General features: G+C 38.6%; 2 protein-coding genes across 3 annotated transcripts in view; one reads left to right on the forward strand and one right to left on the reverse strand.

Annotated features, from left to right (window-relative positions):
* The window catches only part of NUDCD1 (NudC domain containing 1), a 79,288-nt gene extending 71,187 nt beyond the window's left edge, over positions 1-8,101 (reverse strand). The window contains exon 1 of the mRNA XM_059392944.1: positions 7,882-8,101. Within this exon, the coding sequence (XP_059248927.1) occupies positions 7,882-7,999 (118 nt within the window). The 5' untranslated portion in view covers positions 8,000-8,101. The remainder of the gene's footprint in view (positions 1-7,881) is intronic.
* A 189-nt stretch (positions 8,102-8,290) lies between these two features.
* Positions 8,291-18,234, forward strand: ENY2 (ENY2 transcription and export complex 2 subunit). Of its 2 annotated transcripts, none has more exons than XM_059395051.1 (5): positions 8,291-8,394; positions 9,909-9,985; positions 13,754-13,824; positions 15,170-15,244; positions 17,998-18,234. In XM_059395051.1, exons 2-5 carry the CDS (start codon positions 9,918-9,920, stop codon positions 18,072-18,074), a joined length of 291 nt encoding a protein of 96 aa, XP_059251034.1. In that variant the 5' UTR covers positions 8,291-8,394; positions 9,909-9,917; the 3' UTR covers positions 18,075-18,234. The 2 variants fall into 2 exon arrangements, with proteins under 2 accessions (XP_059251034.1, XP_059251033.1); XM_059395050.1 differs by having other exon boundaries at positions 8,304-8,466.
* The last annotated feature ends 3,835 nt before the right edge of the window (positions 18,235-22,069 follow it).

A 22,069-nucleotide genomic window follows, 5' to 3' on the forward strand; every position in this document is an offset into this window, starting at 1 on the left:
TATTACTATTCATATAGAGGGAAAAAACCCAAAATCCACAAAGAAGAGAATAATCAATCAACAGCTCAACATAACTGACAGAGAAGTTATAATTAGCAGAACAGAACATTGAAAGTTATTAAAGTGCATTCCATATGCTCAAAACAATAGACACGAAAAACATAAAAAGAAACTACAATATCCGTGATGAAAAATACATGTAATGGGATTAATAACAGGTTAGACATTGTAAAAGAAAAGATTAGTGAAGGTAAAGGCATGAAAATAAAAATTATCCAAAATAAAACACGGGGGAAAAAAGAACAGAAAAACACACACAAATCAAGAGCACTGATGAGCTGGGATCAATTTCCAGCAATCTAAAAATGGGCAACTAGATTCCTAAAAAAACAAAAACAAAAGTGAAAGAGAATGGCTGAACACTTTCCAAACTGGAGAACTATAAACCCACGGATCTAGACAGACCAACAAAACCCAAAGCACAAGACTCATGAAGAAAACCACACCAAGGCACAACATAATCAAACTGCTCAAAACCAATGTAAAAGAGAAAAAAGACATGTCATGTATAAAGGAATGGAGACTGGAAAAAGCAGATTTCCATCAGAAACAATAAAAGCAAGAAGACAGTGAGGCAACATCTTTAAAATATAGCTGACCTTAGAATGACACAAGGTTTAGGAGCACTGACCGGTATACATTAAAAAATCCACCTGTATCTTTTGACTCTCCATAAACCAGAAATCTCACCAATAACACAATTAACACATATTCTGTATATATATTATATACTGTGTTCTTACAATAAAATAAGCTAGAAAAAAGTGCTAATAAGATAATCATAAGGAAGAGAAAACACATTCATGGTCTGTACCATATTTATTAAAAAAAAAAAAAATCCAAGTATAAGTGGACCTGCATATTTTAAACCCTTATTATTCAAGGATCAAATGTACTGAAAACAAAAAAGGTATCAACCTAGAATCCTACACATGCCAAAAATGTCTTTTGAAAACATAAATATAATAGCATAAAGGCCAGAAAAAAAGAAATGGAAGTATACTATTATAGGGTCTTATATTACAAGTTAAGTAGTGTAACATTATTTCAATGTATCATGTAATAAGTTAAAGATTCATACCCTTAACCCTAAAGGAACTAGTAAAATAACAAAGGGTTATAGCTAATAAACCAACAAATGTGACAAAAATGATTTCATAAGAAAATACTCAATCCAGGGGCACCTGGGTGGCTCAGTGCGCTAAGCCTCTGCCTTCAGCTCAGGTCATGATTTCAGGGACCTGGGAGCGAGCCCCGCATCGGGCTCTCTGCTCAGTGGGGAGCCTGCTTCCAGCTCTCTCTCTGCCTGCTACTCTACCTACTTGTGATCTCTCTCTCTATGTAAATAAATAAAATTAAAAGAAAATAACTATGCAGAAATGTCTGTTCATGTCCTCTGCCCATTTCTTGATTGGATTATTTGTTGTTGTTCTGCAAAGAAGACATCCGGATGGCCTACAGACACATGAAAAAGTGTTCCATATCACTCGGCATCAGGGAAATACAAATAAAAACCACAATGAGATATCACCTCACACCAGTCATTATGGCTAAAATCAACAAGTCAGGAAATGACAGATGCTGGCGAGGATGCGGAGAAAGGGGAACCCTCCTACACTGTTGGTGCAACCACTCTGGAAAACAGCATGGAGGTTCCTCAAAATGTTGAAAATAGAACTGCCCTATGACCCAGCAATTGCACCACTGGGTATTTACCCTAAAGATACAAACGTAATGATCCAAAGGGGCACGTGCACCCGAATGTTTATAGCAGCAATGTCCACAATAGCCAAACTATGGAAAGAACCTCGATGTCCATCAACAGATGAATGGATCAAGAAGATGTGGTATATATACACAATGGAATACTATGCAGCCATCAAAAGAAATGAAATCTTGCCATTTGCGACAACATGGATGGAACTAGAGCGTATCATGCTTAGCGAAGTAAGTCAAGCAGAGAAAGACAACTATCATATGATCTCCCTGATATGAGGAAGTGGTGATGCAACATGGGGGCTTAAATGGATAGGAGAAGAATCAATGAAACAAGATGGGATTGGGAGGGAGACAAACCATAAGTGACTCTTAATCTCACAAAACAAACTGAGGTTTGCTGGGGGGAGGGGAGTTGGGAGAAGGGGGGTGGGGTTATGGACATTGGGGAGGGTATGTGCTTTGGTGAGTGCTGTGAAGTGTGTAAACCTGGCGATTCACAGACCTGTACCCCTGGGGATAAAAATGTATGTTTATAAAAAATAAAAAATTTTAAAAAAAAGAAAATAATCTAAAAGAACATTAAAAAATGAAAATAAAAAATTTCTTTTAAATTTTAAAGAAAACGGAAAATTTCGTTTTCCCAAACACTAGATAGGACAAAACAGAATACCAATCGCAAGATGAAAGACCCAAACTAACAAAATCAATAATCACATCAAATGTAAACAGTCTAATTAAAAGGCAGAGATTGTCAGGTTGAATAAAAAAGCAAGACTCAACTATTTCTGCCAATAAAAAATACATGTTAAATACTAAAACACAAACAGGTCAAAACTTAAAAGAAGGAAATAAATAAATACACACACTATGATAACACTTAGCAAAAGAAAGCCTGAGTGACTATTTTAGTATCAGGTAGGTTTCAGAGCAAAGAATATCACCAAGAATAAAGGTTATTTTTTGAATGATAAAGGTGTCAATTTATTAAGAGGGCAAAATATTAGTGTTTATGCAACATAACAGAGGTTTTTTTGTTGTTGTTTGTTTTTTTTAGGATTTTATTTATTTATTTGAGAGAGAGAAAATCAGTGTGAGAACAAGTGGGATGAGGGGCAGGGGAGAAGCAGGCTCTCTGCTGAACAGGGAGCCAGCCTGATGTGGGGCTAGATCCCAGAACTCTGGGATCATGACCTGAGCCTGACTGACTCAGTTAGGCTTAACTGACTAAGCTGCCCAGGCGCCTCCATAACAGAGCTTTAGAATAGATGAAGCAAAAATGACAGAACTGCAAGGAAAAAGAGAAAAATCCACAATGAAAGAGATTTCGACATCCTTCTCCCACACAAGCACGAACTAAAAGTAATTATGCTGAGTAAAAGCGAGACAAAAAAGAGTACATACTGTGTAATTCCATGTATATAAAACTCTCGAGAATGCAAGCTGATCTATCATGACCAAAAGCACAGCAGTGGGACTTGAAGTGGGTATGCGGAGGAACGGAGGGCTAGTCACAAAGGCCACAGGAAGTTTTGAGGATGAGAGCTAAATTTAATATCTTGATTATAGTGAGGACTTCAATGATTGTGTATTTACGTCTGGCAACCTGTACACTTAAATACATGCAGTTTATTGTCAATTATCCCAATAAACCTATTTAATCTGCATGTGTGATATAAAATCATCTATTATTCACCAGGCATGCTCCAGGCCTAGAAGTAAAGCACTGAAAGATGGACACTGGAACCATCCATAACAAAACCAACAGTTTTAAAAGAGAAAACAGAAACCAAATGCTACAAAGTATGATAAAGTTTATGACCAGGCACAGTAGTAAAGCAGGTATAGATTCTAATTTGTACAGATTCTGTAGGATAGATTCTAACTAGACAGTCAAGAAAGGAATCTATGAGTAAGTAACATGTAAACCAAGATGAACAAATGGAGTATGAGTTAGCTAGGTAAAATACAGGGGGAAAACATATGCAAAGACATTTCCACAGTGAAGAGTAAGTATGGGGGAAAAAATATGTTGACAATCCTTAACTTAAATTGGTTCAACTTGGGATTTTTCAACTTTGCAATGATGCCAAAACAATACATACTCAGTAGAAACTGCACTTCTGAATTTTGATTTTTTCCCAGGCCAATGATCATGCAGTAGGGTATTACTGGTGATGCTGGGCCATGGCAGCAAGGTACAGCTCCCAGTCAGGCACATGACTGGTCATGAAGGTAAACAAACCATTCACTTAAAACCATTCTGTACCCATACAACAATTCTGTTTTTTACTTTGTATTCAATAAATTCCATGAGATTCAACACTGTAGTATAAGCTAGACTTCGTGTTAGATGATTCTGCCCAACTCTAGGCTACAGCAAGTGTTCTGAGCACACTTAAGGTAGGCCAGGCTAAGTTATGATGTTAGGTAGATCAGATGTATTAAATGCACTTTTCAATTTAAGACAGATTTGTCTTGACATAACCCTACTGTAAGTGAAGGAAGAAGACCTGTATAAGTTAAATGTCCAGAATTGGAATTGTTGGTTCAAAGGGAAATTACAGTTTTATGAAAAAGGGGTTTTTGCTTAATTCTTTGGAATACACAAATTGACAGTTATTTTTTATGTGGCAAAGGGAGCTTCAGAACAATTTACTAACATTATTTAAAACAAGAGGATACAAATAAACTAGTATTTTGAGCTGTTTGAAACCAGAGCACATCTTCATCCTCACATCCTAAATACACTACTTCACACCATCCACTAACATTTTGCTGAATTAATGCATAAAAGAAATCAAAGTGCCAAGAGGAACTCCTTAGTCATACCTCACTGTCTCTAGAAATGACAGTTTTAAAAAGAATAAAATCTCCATCATTCTCCTCAGGTATCAATTTTTTTTTTTTTAAGATTTTATCTATTTATTCGACAGACAGAGATCACAAGTATGCAGAGAGGCAGGCAGAAAAAGAGGAAGGGAAGCAGGTTCCCCGCTGAGCAGAGAGCTAGATGCCAGGACCATGAGACCATGACCTGAGCCAGAGGCAGAGGCTTAACCCACTGAGCCACCCGGGCGCCCCTTAAGTAACAATTCTTAATGCAAGCTCCTCAACATGAACTACTGCAAAAGCCTGCAAAGTGGACTCCTCGTCGCTATTCCTCCAATCTTCCAAATTCAACCTCCACAGAAGGTAAGATTAGACTATTCAATCTCTCAATCTATTTCTTCTCTGCACCTAAAACCCTAACCGGCACCTCAAGACCTCCAGCCCTGCATCCCAAACACAGACTCCAAAACCAACAATGGTGAAAAAGGGGAGAACAAGACAACTTGGTGAGTTGCTAATAAAGTTAATGTATTCAATTTAGAGGTACTGGGAGAGTTTGCTTCCGGCTTTTTTGATGTTAAAATATCCTTTTGCTTATGCAAGAATGGGTGAGGACATCAGTTTTTAAGAAACATCTCCACTTAGGAGCTAGTTTATCAAGCCAAGTGAAACAAGTCAGTCAAAGCAAGACAAGTACCACGATTTCAGTCAAACGTGGAATTTAGGAAACAAAACAGATAAACATAGGAGAAGGGAGGAAAAAAAAGAGGGAGGCATACCGTAAGAGACTCTTAACTATAAAGAACAAAACTGAGGGTTGCTGGAGGGGTGGTGTGTGGGGCATGCGCTAAAATGGGTGATGGACATTAAGGAGGGAGGACACTTGTGATGAGCACTGGGTGTTATATATCAGTGAAGAAAGAATCGCTGAATTCTACTCCTGAAACCAGTATTACACTATATGTTAGCTAACTAGAATTTAAATATAAAACTGAAACAAACAAAAAGAAACATCTCCACTTAGCAAATTAAAAAGCTGGCAAATCTTTGACAGCTGAGCTTTTACTTTTCATTTTAAGGGCCCAAAATAACGTCTGGGAAACACTGACTTATCCATGTGGATAAAATCCACAAGGCAAACAGTGCCCTCACCTATTTTTCTAAGTGGCCTCTACCTCCCCAGATTTTTTGCTGCAGCTATACAGGACTGCATCAGGTCCCACACAACACCTACTTACTCTCCCACTGCTCACGCTTTCTCAGGATTGGAATGGCCTCAATAACAACTCCTTTTCTTCACTCACTCGATTTACTGAGCAGCTACAATGCTAAGCACTAGACAGAGCAGTGAACAAAAGAAAACATTACGGTCTTCATGGCGCTCACAGTCTAGTGGAGGAAAGAGGATATCATATAAATATAAAATTAAAAACTATGATACTACTTTACAGAGAATGGAAGGAAGGAAAACTAGTAAAACTAGTCAATAAACTACTATAGTTTAGATAAGAGATAACCATCATTCAGGGAATGGCAGAGCCAAGGAGAAGTCAAATCTTGAGCTGACTGTATTGCTGACTGAAGAGAGAGACTACAAGAAGAGATCCTTCACGATTCCAACATAAGCAACTACATATAGACTAGAACAATATGCCCAATTTTTTATGCCTCCCTGGATCTATGTCCTTTCCTATGAGCTTGCTACACTGACCTGAAGGCTTGTTTATGTGGCTTGTTTGGACCAATGGGACAACAGCAAACTTATTCCACACCAGTAGCTTGAAAAAGTGCCTGTGCACTGTTACTTTTCTCTTGGAGTAAGCCTCGGCTAAATTGCTAAAAATGAGAGACCACACAGAGAAGAGTTAAGCAAAGACCATCTGAAATAATCTTATAGCAGTCTATAGCCAGAGAACCCCCCAAACATATGAGGAAGTCTAGCCAAGATGAGCAGAGCCACCAAGCAGATCCATAAGTGAACAAAGATGCAGGAATGAGTCCAAGCCACTACTAGAAGAAACACCTACCTGACTTGTAGACTTGTGAGCAACAGTAACTGCTTACTCTTTTGAGCCACTGAGTTTGGGTGGCTTTTTAATGCACAAACGAAATATAGTCGTATCAATTACTGACATGGGGTGGAAGAAGGAAAAGAAGGGAATGAAAGAAAAGCTAAGGTCATTTTATCTTAACCCAGTAAACTCTTACTTCTCCTTCAAAACTCAACTTAGATATCAACTCCTCCAGGAAGCCTTCCCAGATCTCCCTGCTGGTTTGGAAAGATGCTTAAGCACTACCATCATGTTCCATACATAACCCAATCACTGCCTTATTGCACTGATTTGTAATTATGTTTATATTTTTCTTCCAAAGTAGCCAAATGCACTCTTTATCTTACAGATTGTATCACATTCATCTTGATAATATCACCCTGTAACATAAAAAACCTCTCTCAATAGATGTTTCCTAAAACAGGCTCTCTATCGATGTATCAATTAATAAACACTTATTCGACAAAATTCCTTAATTCTAGATCAGTATTTCTCAATGTGTGATCCACTCGCAACATGCACTAGAACCAGTAGAAAGTTATATTAAAAATGCAGATCTCTGGGCTTTTTAACGAAAATACCACTCGTTAAGAACAAGGATGGATTTTTTGGCCAGCCTCAGACACACAAAAGAAACAGCAGAAGCATAGGCATGAAATCGACTTTCCCTCAAAATTTTCTAGACATGTTCTCTACGATTATGTCCTTAGTGGGACAGCACCTATGCAACTAAAAATGCTCTGAACTGCAACGGAGTTTCTCTTCTACGAAACGGGTCTCCGCCAGAGGAGACAGGAGCTGGGGGTCCTCGCAGGAAGTGTGGCTTCTCCGCGCACACGGTCACCGAGGATGCTCGAGAGCGAAACGAGCCCTGAGTTTCCTCCGCCGCAGGGCCAGGCCAGGACGGACCGGCGACCGGAGCCCAGGCAGCAGCAGTCGCGTGCCCCGTGACGAGCCGTGGAGCCTGGGAGCCCGAGCCAGCGCCCGCCCAGGGTCTCGCAGCCTAACAGCCACGCGAAAGGGACTCCCACTGGGTTCCGGGATGGGCGTCCGTCTCCAGGGCGGCCACCCTCGGTCTACCCCAGCCCGAGCCGCCGTGCGGAAGGCCCCGGTCGCCGGGCCTGCCCAAGTCAGAAAGGAAGAAAATGAGGGAAGGGTCCGGCCGCTGGCAGCCGACAGGGGGGAGGACTAGGGTGCCGGGGGGGGCGCCGCCGCTTCCCACCTGCGTCAAGCTCCAGCTGGTAACAGGGTAGCGGCTCGAGGGAGAGCTTGTAACCCTCAAAACGGGGATCCAACAGAGGTCTCTTCACGCGTAGAGAGCAATTAGCAGCCACCTCCATAGCCTTCCTGGGTCGTAGCGTGAGAATTAATAAAGCTCTTGTTGAAAGGTCCGCGCTTCGCTCTTAGTACCGAGGCTCTCGAGCGGCGTGGTTCCCATCCCAGAAAACACCGCGGTGCGGGATGCCTTCTGGGAAATGTAGTGTCCAGGAGAAAGTCGACTCCGTTGCATGTCGGGCTAGGTAGTTTTTCGGAGACTCAGTACCCGCGAGCGAGAGCATGGTCTGGACTCTCTTACCCAGAAGGCTGAGCGACCAGGAGGCGGCCCGCGCTGGTTAAATTCTCACAGTTATAGGCAGGGTGGCGAGACCCCGCCCCGGAAATGCGTGTTTTAGCTTTCTGTGTGCTTAGGTGCCCGAGCTACTGAGGGTCTAGGTCCGGGCAGCCGAAGAGTGTGGTAGGTAACGGTCGTCAGCGCAAGGGTCATTTCGTCGCTGGGAAGGGACGGCCCTCGCCCGCGGTGATGGTGGTGAGCTATGCCCGTGGTCCTCAGGGCCGGGACCCGGGCCCAGCCCAGGCTCCTTTCGATGTGCTGTCTTTCGTTAGCTTCCCCGACCCGCGCTCGCGGGCCTGTAGGGCTCTCCGACAGGGCGTGCGACCGGAGTTGGCCTGGAGCCAGTCCACGCTTTGTTTTCTGGCTCCTCCCCTCCCGCCTCTCCCGCTGTCTCCGCCCTGTTCTATTTTCCCAAAGAATGTCTGAACTGGGAGGGATCCCCTAGCGCCCTCGTTTTACCAGTGAGAAAACTGAGGCCTTTAAGAATGGACTTGTCCAAGGTCACTATCCGTATTTTAGGGGCCAAGACGAGATCAGGTTCAATATTCGAGGAATGGTACGGACGAGGCCTTAGAATTATTTTGAAAATGTTCGCCTCCAACTACACAAGCAAACATTTCTCAGTCCTTACCCGGCCCTTCCTTTTTCCCGTTCCAGTCAAGAAAAAAAAAAGAAATTTTTTCCCCCCAACTCAAAACTCAATTGCCAGCTTGAGTTTTCATGTAGAGGAGGTGGGACACGGCGAAAGTGGTCCCAAGTTAGTGACAGATTATGTACAGTGATGTTGGTTTTTTTTTCTGTTTTTGATTTTTTGCCCTCCTCTTTTCTATATCTCTTTGTTTTCGGTTGTCTTTTTTTTTTTTTTTTTTTTTCTTCCCACGGAAAATTGAGAATTTTCTAAGTTAGGAATTAGTTTGAGATTTGTTTTTCCTTTATCCCACCAGCAAGCTTTGATGAAGATACGCACACACGTACTTGGAGCCAGTTTGGCAGTTGTAATTCTGGGTACATCCTACTCAAAAGTAGAGCACTTAGAGCCTAATCTGGAACTTTGATTTTTCACCAGCAGTGCTTAATCTTTTATTAGTGTTTAGGTTCTATGACTTCCCGAAATTTTGAATGCAGTGAAGGTGCAGAAATGATTAGCAGGCAGTGATGATGTGATGTTACAGTGTTTTGGCGCTGCTGGGCTCAAAGTACATGAGATCAAATACTGCCTTCACCACTTTCTGTCTTGGTGCCTCAGTTTTCTCAATTGTAAAATACAAATAGTTAATAATTCTTATGTAAAAGAATCAGTTTGGGGAACTAAATGAGGTTAAAAAAAAAAAAAACCAATGTGTTAACCCAGTACTTGGCACATAAGTGTTACATAAAAGTTAACAATGATTATTATTATCCAAAAACTCATTAATTAAAAAGTATATGCGGGGAAGAAAAATTGTAATGTGAGTTAGTCATATAACTTTTTGGGATGCAGTAAATATGATTAAGAGTAATAACATTGTTAACACATTGTTGAAATTTATCACCCCTTCAGTTGATAGAATGTTAAATATGTTGGGATGCTTACCTGGAAGATTAGAAGAAAATGCTTTGTATGTGTTCTGTATCTGAAAATACATGTTGATGTTCAGGTTAGCAAGATGAACAAAGATGCGCAGATGAGAGCAGCGATTAACCAAAAGTTGATAGAAACCGGAGAAAGAGAACGGTAAGCAATATACTGTGTTAGTAAACTACATTTAACGCCTTTAAATTATAGTTACGTTACACATGAGCATCTAAATATCAAGGAACAAAACTGATGTCAATGGAAGGAATTATGGGAAATTGAGATTATCAAGTTTCAGTTACTAACATCTGTAAAAAATAGGTGTGTTCTGTATTGCATTCTTAAAGAAAAGTGTGCCATCTAGAAAGATGAACAAGAAATGACTCTCTCAAAGAATGTATAATCTAATGGAAAAGAAAAAACTACTGAAATGACTACAATTAAAAACATAACGTTACCCAATTTTTAACAGGGAGATAATGTGATAGAACCAGTTTCATTTACTACACTCTCAACTTCAGAGCAGAATGTGCTGTTCCTAGTCTTCTGAAACATTCTTCCCCTGATCTTTTACTTATTCTTGTTCATCTTTCAGGTTTAATTTTTTTTTTTTAAGATTTTATGTATTTATTTGACAGACAGAGATCTACAAGTAGGCAGAGAGGCAGGCAGAGAGAGAGAGGAGGAAGCAGGCTCCCCGCTGAGCAGAGAGCCCAATGCGGGGCTTGATCCCAGGACCCTGGAATCATGACCCAAGCCAAAGGCAGAGGCTTTAACCCACTGAGCCACCCAGGCACCCCTTTCAGGTTTAATTTAATTAACATCATCTTGTGTAGGAATTTGTTAAGTCCCAGATACCCTGTTCTAGCCTAGCATTTAATTACATTGTATTATAACCACCTGCTTTGCTTGTTTGTGTCCTCCAAATCTATGTTCCTTGACAGAAATACCATTGTATCCCCAGCATCATCCTTAGCACAAAATTGGCCAAGGTAATTATTTGAAGAAAGAACAGGTTTGGAAGTACTAAACAGAAACTCAGGAACCAAGAACGGATTCCAGAACAGTGAAAAATTGCCTAAGAGAAATATATAAGGAACAAGAGGGATCCTTCACCTCTACCTGGGCGTTAGGGTAATCAGTTACAAAATAGTAAAAGAAGTACTTCAGCTCAGGGGGAAAAGATTAGCCATTCTTCCAGCCAATAAAGGACAGACTTGTTACAACATGATAATGTTCCGAGGAATACAAAAATTAAAGCTAGCAGGTAAAGTGGGGAAGTGATATTGCTGTGACAGTAGACCAGAGGAGTGGCTTTTGTGTAAGTCAGAATTCTGTGATTTGCAAATGATAGAACTCAGAAACTGCCTTAACCAGTGAAATACATAAGCTTAGCTTGAAGTTGCTTCAGTCTCCACTGGGTCCAAGCACTCAAAAATTGTTACCAAGATTATGTCTTTCTTTTTCTTTCTCAGCTCTGTTTTCCTCTGTGTTGGCTTTATTCTCAAGCAGACTCTACCCACAAGGTGGCAGAGATTAGCAGTTCAGAATTCATATCCCTGTGGCTCAGACTACCTTTCTCCTAGTAGTTCCAGCAAAGTACCTGGCGTGATTACCATCTTACTTAGGTACATAGGCCAGTTATGGTCAACCTTGCCTGGGTCTCATTTCCATTGTTGGAACCCTACGGAGATTTCTTATGCTAAGAGTGGTGTCAAAGAAAGGTCAGGAAAATGAGGGACGGATTTGAAGAAACAGCTGTTGTTGACTTTATTCTTAGGTGGTGGGAATCATGAGAAGATCCTAAGAAGGGGGATGACTACATCATATTTGCTTTTGAGGAATATTAGCCTGGCAATGTGGACGAGAGACTTGAAGGGCTAGAGATAAGATTACAGAAGAACGTGTTAGCAGATTTTATCAGTTTAAAAATGAGAAACAGCAAAAATAGAAAGGAGAACTTACAATTTCTTTTAAAGCACAAGCAGCCCTCAATGTGAGAAATGAGGAAGAAGACATTGAGAAGAATGCCTTGGGGAACTGAGAGGATAGTATTGGCAGTAATGAGGGAAGGGGGTTATTTATTATTGTTTGTTTTTTCACTTACGCAGTTTAAAATTACTGAGTTTCTACCACATGCTATGTCCTGTTAAGGTGCTGGAGATAAAGTAGCGAACAAAATAAAGTCCCTTCTTCCGTGGAGCTTACATGGGAGAAGACAGTAAGTCTGTATTATGTGGATTGATAAGTTCTAGAGGAAAAATAAAACTGAGAATAATGAGGTGTGTATTTGAGACAAATAAAACTAAAGAAGGCTTCACTGGTAAGAGGTCAGAAGGATATGAAGGAATGAGGGGACTCCCAAGAGCCAAGAACCCCAGATGAGTTTGCGTAATATTTTGATGACCACAGGGAAGCTCATGAGCCTGAAAAAATGGGTGAGGGGAAGAAGAAATAAAGTCAGAGGCATAACTTGGGGAGGGGGAAGATCATGGAGGTTTATTTAGGCTATAGCATAGATTTGGAATTTTAAGTAAATTGGGAAGCCACAGACTTGTTTTGAGCACAGGAAGGAGAGCAAGGTCTATAAGGGAGGAAACAAGGGGACACGTTAGGGGCTTTGGTAATAGTCCGGTCAAGAGAAGAAGATGGTTTGGACTAGGGAAATAATTGCAAAGATGGTGAAAAACATTTGAAATATAGTATATACTTAAAACTGGAACCCATAGGAATTGCTTCTATGGCCCGTACGTGTAGTCTTAGCAGAGTTGCTGAGTGAAGGATGCCAAATTTTCTAGCCTGAGGAACAAGGATGGACAATGGCATTCTGACAGGGAGCATAGTTTGAAATGGGAGAGAAGCAGAACTTGGGTTTTGGCCCTATTAAGATGGAAAGGCCTGAATCAATACCAAGATGAAAATGTCACATAGTAAATGTTTAGAAATTTTGACAGAGAAGTGGTTTGGTTTGGGACATGACATGTTCAAGCTCTGAGAAATGATTTAGGTTGAAGATTGTGGATTTGTAAGAGTGGGTATGGCGAAAGGATAAGAAAATATTGGTAAGAAAATGTTTTATTACATCCATGATGCCATTAGTTACAATACACACCATATATATATATATATATATTTTTTTAAGATTTTATTGAGACGGAGAAAGAGAGAGAGAGCACAAACAGGAGGGAAAGGGCAGAAGGAGAAGGAGAAACAGATTGCCCCATTGAGCAGAGAGCCCAGTGCAGGACTCGAATCCAGAACCCTGGGATCATGACCTGAGCTGAAGACAGACACTTAACTGACTGATCCACCCAGAAGACCCACACCATTATTTTTGTTTACTAGGGAAAAAGAAGATACTGCCAGTTAAATTATGATAGACATACCAATTGCTGAATCGTTGAAATGTGGGGAAAAACAACAGTCTTGGAATCAGTGAAATACCATTTAGAGGGTTATTGGAAAAAATTGAGGGGAAAGTTTTTAAGGTTTAGAGAGGGATATCATGGGGAAGTAGAGAGCTAAAGGATAAGAGTCTGTAGTTGAAGAATAGATTTTGGAGTTTGAAGATTTTAAGGTGTAGGTGCTTCAAGCCCAACTAATACCATTTAGAAGTTGTACAAGACTCACAATATTCCTGTTGGAGGTAAGTAGAAAGTGTCTGAGAAGGCCAGAGAGTAGAGTTTCTTGAGAATTAGGTACCCTATCCACTTCCTTTACCGATGATGAAAATGAAGTCCGGAGTTCAAATGACTTCGTAAGATCAAAGAATGATTTAATAACAGAATCAAAATTAGGTGACAAAGTTTTGGAGATTAGAAGGCAGGGAATTTTTAATTGAACATTTGAACTTCTGCTTCACGCATTCCTATCTAAAATATTTTACCTTGTTGTAGTGTAATATGAAAACGTTTTCTGTTTCAACAGCCTCAAAGAGTTGCTGAGAGCTAAATTAATTGAATGTGGCTGGAAGGACCAGTTGAAGGCACACTGTAAAGGTAATCAGTTTCATTTACAAGATAAGCTGATTTCATTGTTCTTGTTGGCTTGGGGTTCACTAGGAAATAGTAGACAGTATTTTAAGATCTATTGAGTGCCAAACATGATTTTAAACAAATAGAAAATTCAGTCTTCTAGCACTGATTTCTCCACCCCCTTTTGGTAGACATAATTTTTTAAATCTTTAGAAATTTTCTTTGTATTTTTCTTAAAATAAGTGAGGCAAGATTTTTTCTGGCATCCAAGTATTCATTCCAACCTTTTTCAGTGTGTGTACTCAAAGTGAAATACTAGTTATTCCTGTGTTTTAACTTTATAACAAATTGAACACTTTATGATTGGCAGACTCCATAGGAATTATATCTCCTGGCTTTAACAGTGTTATTTTTGAAAAATTTACTTATAAAAGCTCTTAGGTAATTACACATTGTTTTAAATGTAGAATAGAAGCTTATAAAATTGCTAGGTATTGATGATGATGCCACTAGGTAGATTATACATGTCATGAAGATGAGCCTCTTCTGGCTTGACTTCGGTATACTGGAATTCTGGATATTTTCAGTGAACTCCCATTATATCGTAGTAGTTTCTGCAATTAATAATAAAGACTATTTATATCGTGAATCCCAAGAAGGCAGTGTAGCACATTAGAAAAAGCATAGTTTTGGGGGCCATACAGAGCTTCACTGGAAGAGACTAGAGCTGGATTTCAGCTCATGTTTGGATGAGTTATTTAATCTTTAAGCCTTAGTTGGGTCACTTGTAAGTGGAAAAATGCCCAGTCCATTAGCTTGTTACGAATATCAAATGCTGTAAATCACCTAGCGCCTAATAGTATTTCAGTCGATTTTAACTCCTCTCCCTCTTCTCTTTCCTTTGGCCCAGCCTAGAGAAGAGAAAGGAACAAGGGAGTTGTTCTGTTCTTTAATTTGGGGCTATGAAATTACAAGTTAGACTCAAATAATAGCTTTTTACCCCTTCCATACATTCAGGAGCTGGTATGATTATGGTGAAATAAGATCTGTTATAAATTTCCAGCTTTTTGCACATAATTAGATTTGACCTTACAGTTCAGATCCATTCTCAGTGTTAAAATAATTGTTAAGTTACAGGTTATTTAGCTGAGAAATGAACAGGCTTTTAAGATTTTGATCTGGTGAATATTTAATATGTTTAAGGTTGAGCTAAACCTTCATTAGAGAAGAGAAAAAGAAGTGTCCTCTTTTTTTTTTTTTTAAGACCAATCTGCACTCTAAAAACATGATCTTAACCCTTCCTCTATGAAAATCTTTCTTACAGATAATGATTTTAAATGATATGATTTGTTTTTTGCTTTTGCATAAGAGGTAATTAAAGAAAAAGGACTAGAACACGTTACTGTTGATGACTTGGTGGCTGAAATCACACCAAAAGGCAGAGGTAAGGAATAAAAATTATGTGAAAGGAAAGGTGTGCTGAAGACGTGATTTTTTTCTCTCTCTCCTGCTGGTTCAGCTTTTCTTTCTTTTTAAAGGGAAAAACAGCCTTTCCAAAATTACTTGGGTACTTACATTTCCTCATTGGGAAAGATTTTTATTGCCTATTTTCTTCTCTGGCATAGTCTTGAGTAATAGATGAGAGGTATAAAATGTTTTTGCACTCTAAAGCAGTATACAGATGTAAGTTGATAATGGTTGTTAAGACAGATAATTTTTTAAATTGGGGATTTTGTAGAGGCAAGTATCACCTGAAGATAGGATTTATTAATTTTGTTAGATATGGCCCAATTTCACTTACATATTTAATCATTCAGACTTACTTCAGCCCGAGTCAATGTTCTTTTTTTAAAAATAAGTAAAGCTCTGTCTTCTTAAGTGTCCAAGTTAAGAATTTGGTAGCTGTAAAACTTCATGTTGTGGGTAATCTGTATTTAAAATTCACACTACCATCGTCTTCATTTCCTTACAGAAGACAAACGAAAGAGAGGAAATATTATATTAACATTGATAATATGTAATATGTATTAAGAACTACATTACATTGTTAGCTCAGATGTGGCTGCATTATTTTCATTTATTGTGAAAGGGTCTCTTTTGGTAATTTTTTTTTTAAGATTTTATTTATTTATTTGACAGAGAGAGATCACAAGTAGGCAGAGAGGCAGGCAGAGAGAGAGAGAGGAGGAAGCAGGCTCCCTGCTGAGCGGAGAGCCAATGCAGGCCTCAATCCCAGGACCCTGGGACCTTGACCTGAGCCGAAGGCAGAGGCTTTAACCCACTGAGCCACCCAGGTGCCCCTCTTTTGGTAATTTTAAGTGGAAGCAGATAAATTAGATGATCCATTATCGATTTTCTCACATGGAAGTGTAAAAAGTAAAAAAAAATTTGAATATTGTTATTAGAGAATACTAATTCTCTTAACTACCTGCTGGGAAAGAGCTACAGAATCCTGTAGCCTGTAGGCCTGTCTACAGCTTTTTAAAAAAAAAAAAACGGACTTTTTCATCAAATACATCTCAAGGAAAGAAAAACAAACACATTATTTATTGCTCCCCACATGAATTTACATTTTAAAATAATTTTCTCCAATTTCTTTTTCTATTTTCCTTCTGTAATTTATGTAACATTTTGGAGCTGGTTATACAGGGTAGAAATTTCCTTTGCTTCTCCTTCAACACTTCTATCTTAGACATTTCAATCCCTTATAGCTCTGCTGCTAGAAAATGAGCAAATCCAGAACAGAGAAATAAAAATAAATCTTTTCTTTTATGTTCATAGTCTTTTATAGCCAAGAGAAGTATTTATTTTATTTTTTTAACTAAAATACAGTAGAATTGACCATTTTTTAGTTTGCAGTTCTGTGAATTTTATATGCATGTACAGATTCATGTAACTACTTTCCTACCTGTAAAAAACTCTCTCAAGCTTTCCTTTTATAGTCATACCTTATCCCTAACTCCAAGGCAACTGATCTATATTCCATCACCATAATTTTTATTAAAAGTGTGTTTGATATATATAGTGATCACATTTCCACTGGTCTTGAATTAATCATGTAGCTTTTATTTCTAGCAGGCTTAAACTAAATAATCTGTAAAAAGGAGTATGTGTCCTACTTAATTTATATACTTATTTGTGGAATTCACTACACAAATACTGAACTGTATCCAAAGGAAATATTTCATTTCCTTTGGATATAGGCAAGTAGCATTAGAAGTTTCAGTTAGTTCCCTATTGTCCTTATTTATTAGTAGCCAAGAAAGGAAAAAAACAAAACAAAACAGTGTACATTGGTTTATTGACATTTAATAGTAATTTAAAATTACTAAAAATTCCTAGGAGCAGGGCTTTTTTTTTTTTTTTTTTTTTTTTGAGTTATACTCTGAATAGATAATAGTCACATGGTTCTAAGTTGAAGAAGTAAAAATACCACAAATGTAACTCCTGTTGCAATTTTTGCATCTTTGCTGAGTCAGAGAGTATGTGCACTTACTTCAATACAGTATTGCCAAACTAGCTTCCCAAAAGTGTGGTACCAATTTATATCCTCCACCAGCTCATACAAGAGAGCCAGTTTTCCCTCAGTCTTACCAACACATGATATTACTGACCTTTGGTTTTTAGCCAGTATGATTGCCAAAACATGCTGTTTGAATGTGGTTTTGGTTTACATTTCAATTATGAAGTTATACCCCCTTTATGTTCAAGAACTGTTGTTTTGCCTTTTCTTCACCTCCTTTGCTCATTTTTCAATCAGTCTGATCTTTCACTTATCAATCCGGAGAAATGTAGTGAGTGATCAGCCTTTTCTATAAGAGTGTTTTCCCACTTTTTGTCATTTCCCTTTGTTTATGGTGATTTTGACCAACTTATTGTCATTGTTGCATTTAAATCAAATTTATCAATTTGTTTTAATCCTCTGTGATTCAAAAAGATCTTTTCTACTTCTAGTTTAAAGAGTTTTCCCATGTTTTATTCTCATTGTGCAGTGTATTTAAGTATTGAATAGTTCACTTAAATAATGAATTGCAAATATACTTTATCTTTTCAGATATCTTTACCTCTTTCATTTTTAAGGCATATGGGTTATTCATGAAATTATTTTATTGTTAATTCTGAATAAATTATCAAATGCCAAATTGACATATTAATTGGAATCTTCTTACTCTTGTATTTTTGTTTTTTGTATTTCAGCCCTGGTACCTGACAGTGTAAAGAAGGAGCTCCTACAAAGAATAAGAACATTCCTTGCTCAGCATGCCAGCCTTTAAGATTGAATTAGATTGTGTTGTTTTGTGGTTTTATTTCTGAAAGTAAAAACTTGCCATAAATTAGGAATCGATTTCCCAAAATAAAATTCTTTTTTGTATGATGGTATACAGTTTTCAGTAATGATGTATGTGTTATTTTAATAAATATCTCATGAATGAGTTTGAAGTTTCCTTGGATTTTGGAATAAAAGGGACTTTATTAATAATATACCATATTTGTTCAGAGGAAAATTCAGCAATTAATACAGTGTAAGTGTTAAGTATGTGCATATCTCTGTGCTAACAATTAAGGAGGAGTAAGCAGGCTCTTCTTACTGTCTGGATGTGGTGTATTCCTCTTTTGAATCTCTGCTATTTTATAATACATGTCCCATCTTGTACTACAGATGTCTTATTTCTGATTTGTTATAAATGCTGAGGGTTGGGGACTGGGTCTTACTCATCTTTATGTGCCTTCCTTATTCCTCAAAGAATTTACCATCCTATTGGAAGAGAGAACATTTGCAAACTGGCTCCATACCAAGCTCCTCTCACATACTCTACTCATCTGAACTTTGAGAGCAGGAACTAAATTGCATCCCCACATACTAAGGTCAAGAAAGAACTTAATGGGAAATAATCTCCACCTGTAGCTTTACTCTGACATCAAGATTGCCAAACCCAATGGACTCTTGTCTGTTCTTATGTGACCTCTGCTGGAACGAGAATGTTGACCATCCTGCCACTTGGAACTTTCTTCCCACTACTCACATTGTGCATTCCTACCACTGGAAGTTCCTTCTGTGTCTTGTGGAAACCTTTTGCTGTATGGGACTTCAAATAATCGTGTTTCTTAGTGTTCCCTCCTGGGCCCTCTGCTTGACTAGTGATATACTTTCCTTGGGCGAATCCCAGGAAACTTGGGTTGGACCATGGCTTCAAATACAAACTTGTTGATAAAGGCTAAATTGTTTCTCCAAACCAGACTTCAACCCAGCCTTCAGACCTGTACCCAACTGCTGTGGATCAGCTTTCTTGGATGTTCCATAAACACCTTAAACTGACCACACCTAGAATAGTGACTTCTTTTCCTCCACTAACTGCCCCCACTGTGTTACTTACTCTGTGTGTGGTACCTCCCAGACCTACAGATTACCAGAGCTTATTAAAATACTGATAAAGAAGGTAAGAGATCCGGCACAACATTCTCTTTCTGACAAGCTCCCAGTCAGTGCTCATGCAGCTAATGGAGGACCACTTTGTAGCAAGGATGTCAGTTGTCTGCTTCTGCCCTTTTTTTTTTTAAGATTTTATTTATTTGACGGAGATCACAAGTAGGCAGAGGCAGTCAGAGAGAGGAGGAAGCAGGCTCCCTGCTGAGCAGAGAGCCCGACGCAGGACTCGATCCCAGGACCCTGGGATCATGGCCTGAGCCAAAGGCAGAGGCTTTAACCCACTGAGCCACCCAGGTGCCCTGCTTCTGCCCGCTTAACTGCCTTAGTTCACACAAATTATGCAGCGGGCTCCTAAGGTTTCCTGCTGTAGCTGTTGATGCTTTCTCCAGTGACTCTTCCACACTATTACCTAAGTGACCTTAACTAAAAGGCAAGTGTCATTCTATTCTACCTGAAATTTCTTGGTGGCTTAGTTTATAGTGCAAAATTCAGGCTTGACCGTAAGCAACCAGGTTTGATATTCTCATTACTCGAAAGAGTCCTCAAAAGTATCAAGTTAAATCATCCCTAAATACAAAATTCCATCAACCCTGAAAGCCCTTTTACTTCTCTCATTCCTACTTCACCTTCAAAATTCAGCTTGAGTAGCTGCAAAAACATTTTAACATTCCTTTGTCTGGTTTAGATTCCCAGCCACTTTTTTTTTTTCCTGTAAGAAGCACCTGTGCATAATTTCTCTTCACCACACTGGTACTTGAACTTCGCATACATCTGGAGGAAAGGAAAAGACTTTCTGACTTTGCATGATACATATTTGTAGATGGACAAGGGAGTGAACATTATGGGAGCACAAAATAAGTAACAATAATACAATCGGGTATCGAGAAAAGTCTTCACGTTAATTTTTTTATTTAATGTTCCAGAGATACAATTTTATATTTCTGATGCATTTATATTTTAAATGTAGTCTTTGAACTAACTGGACTTAGTTATGTAAAGAACTCTCTCTCTCACACACACACAGTCAAAAAACCTACACAAGAGAGTTTTTGTTTCATCTCTTAAAAAGCAATGATCTTAAAGCAACGATAACTATATTCATTGTTCTGTTGCCCATTATCAAAAAGGAGACCACCTTAAATGGTGAGGCAGAAATGTTAAGAACAACAGTCCCTATATTTTATAGTACTGTATGTGAAAACAAACCAAAAATTGGTCATGAAGCTTAAAGAGGATATGGAGATAAGAAAATATTTTGAAATGGAACAAAAGAAAGTTGAATTGAAAATATAGCAACTGAAAGTACAAAAGTATATAGTTTTAAGGTGATAGTGCCAAAAACTGCCCACCTCTATGTCCACTACCTCTAGGTTTTTTCGACTGCTTAGGAATAGTCTTGTTTGCATCTAGAACTATTGGTATTTCTCAAATAAACCAATTTCTTGGCTCCCATCATTGATTTATGTAAACTAGGAATACATTCTTCAAAGGTCTTGCACCATTCCATGTTCAATGTCAGTAATTAAACAATACGGTCACACAACTGCACTGGGCGAGTAAAATACTAACTAAGATGACTATAAGCTACTCTTGTTTAGGATTAAAGAAGACCCAACTGAATTATTTATGTAATCACTTTGCTTTGGTGTTACGAGTGTATCATTTGGTTGAACAGTGCCAGGGTAGGCCTGGGTGATGCTGGGGATTGGTAATCAGATATGGGACTTTTCATAACTTGATAAAAGACTCCATCTAACTTAAGAGAATTGTGACAGCTGCTCAGTAGCTGGTGTTGGAAATGATCCAGTGTGCCTGTGTGTGTGTGTGTGTGTGTGCGCGCTTTAACCCTTCTTGTAAATGGCTATCTCATATTACTCAATGACTTCATAAAACCCTTCATATTACCATCAGAAACCACACAAGTCATTGGATAAATCCACCAAGAAAACTAACAGGTGCAGGCAGGCAATTAGAGTTCTGGTTTCATCTATGACACTGAATTATCAGGTAAGACCGACTCTGCTGCATAACAGGTCTGATAATTTTATATGGCAAGAATAAAAATAAGTACAAAGCTTTAATACTATTAATAAGATGATCATAAAAGCAATGTGGATTAGAGTTACTCCTAGGGAAAACTCTAGATATATGTGGTTATTTACTATTTGCGTTCTAGAGTTATATAGATAGATGAATTACGCCCTGTGTGGAAAATAGCTGCTTTTGTTTTTCAGGAATTCCTATATAATATTGATTACCATGATAATATCTACAAGAATGAAGATAACCAACATATCTTGGTTGGAATGGAATACATCTGTAAGAGCACTTGGCAGGGAGGATTGAAATTATCTGTCGTCAGTTTTACCCTCATGCTTCTATGACACAGACTGTATACCATTTATCTTTTGATCCTAAGTGCCTAGCAGAATTCTCCATAACTTCTTTTCAAGAAATGAATAAATAAATGCAACAAAGAATGAAATTTAGCATGTGCCTGTTTATTCCAGACTTCAAATTATATTTGGTTGTTCTGCCCGTCAGCCACCAGAGGGCACTTGAAGCCCATATTTTGGTTCTACCTGGAGCTCTCTCTAACTGAAGTGTGTAATTTCAACAGGCTTAATTCCAATTCGAGCCAGATTTTTCGAGATGGAAGTGTTATTGAATTAAAATTTATATTTTTAAATTATTTTTATTGACATATAATGTATTATTTGCCCCAGGGGTACAGGTCTGTGAATCATCAGGCTTACACATTTCACAGCACTCACCATAGCACATACCCTCCTCAATGTACATAACCCAGCCACCCTATGCCTATTCCCCCAACCCCCAGCA

This window comes from Mustela nigripes, chromosome 3 (assembly GCF_022355385.1).
Source record: "Mustela nigripes isolate SB6536 chromosome 3, MUSNIG.SB6536, whole genome shotgun sequence".
NCBI lineage: Eukaryota > Metazoa > Chordata > Mammalia > Carnivora > Mustelidae > Mustela > Mustela nigripes.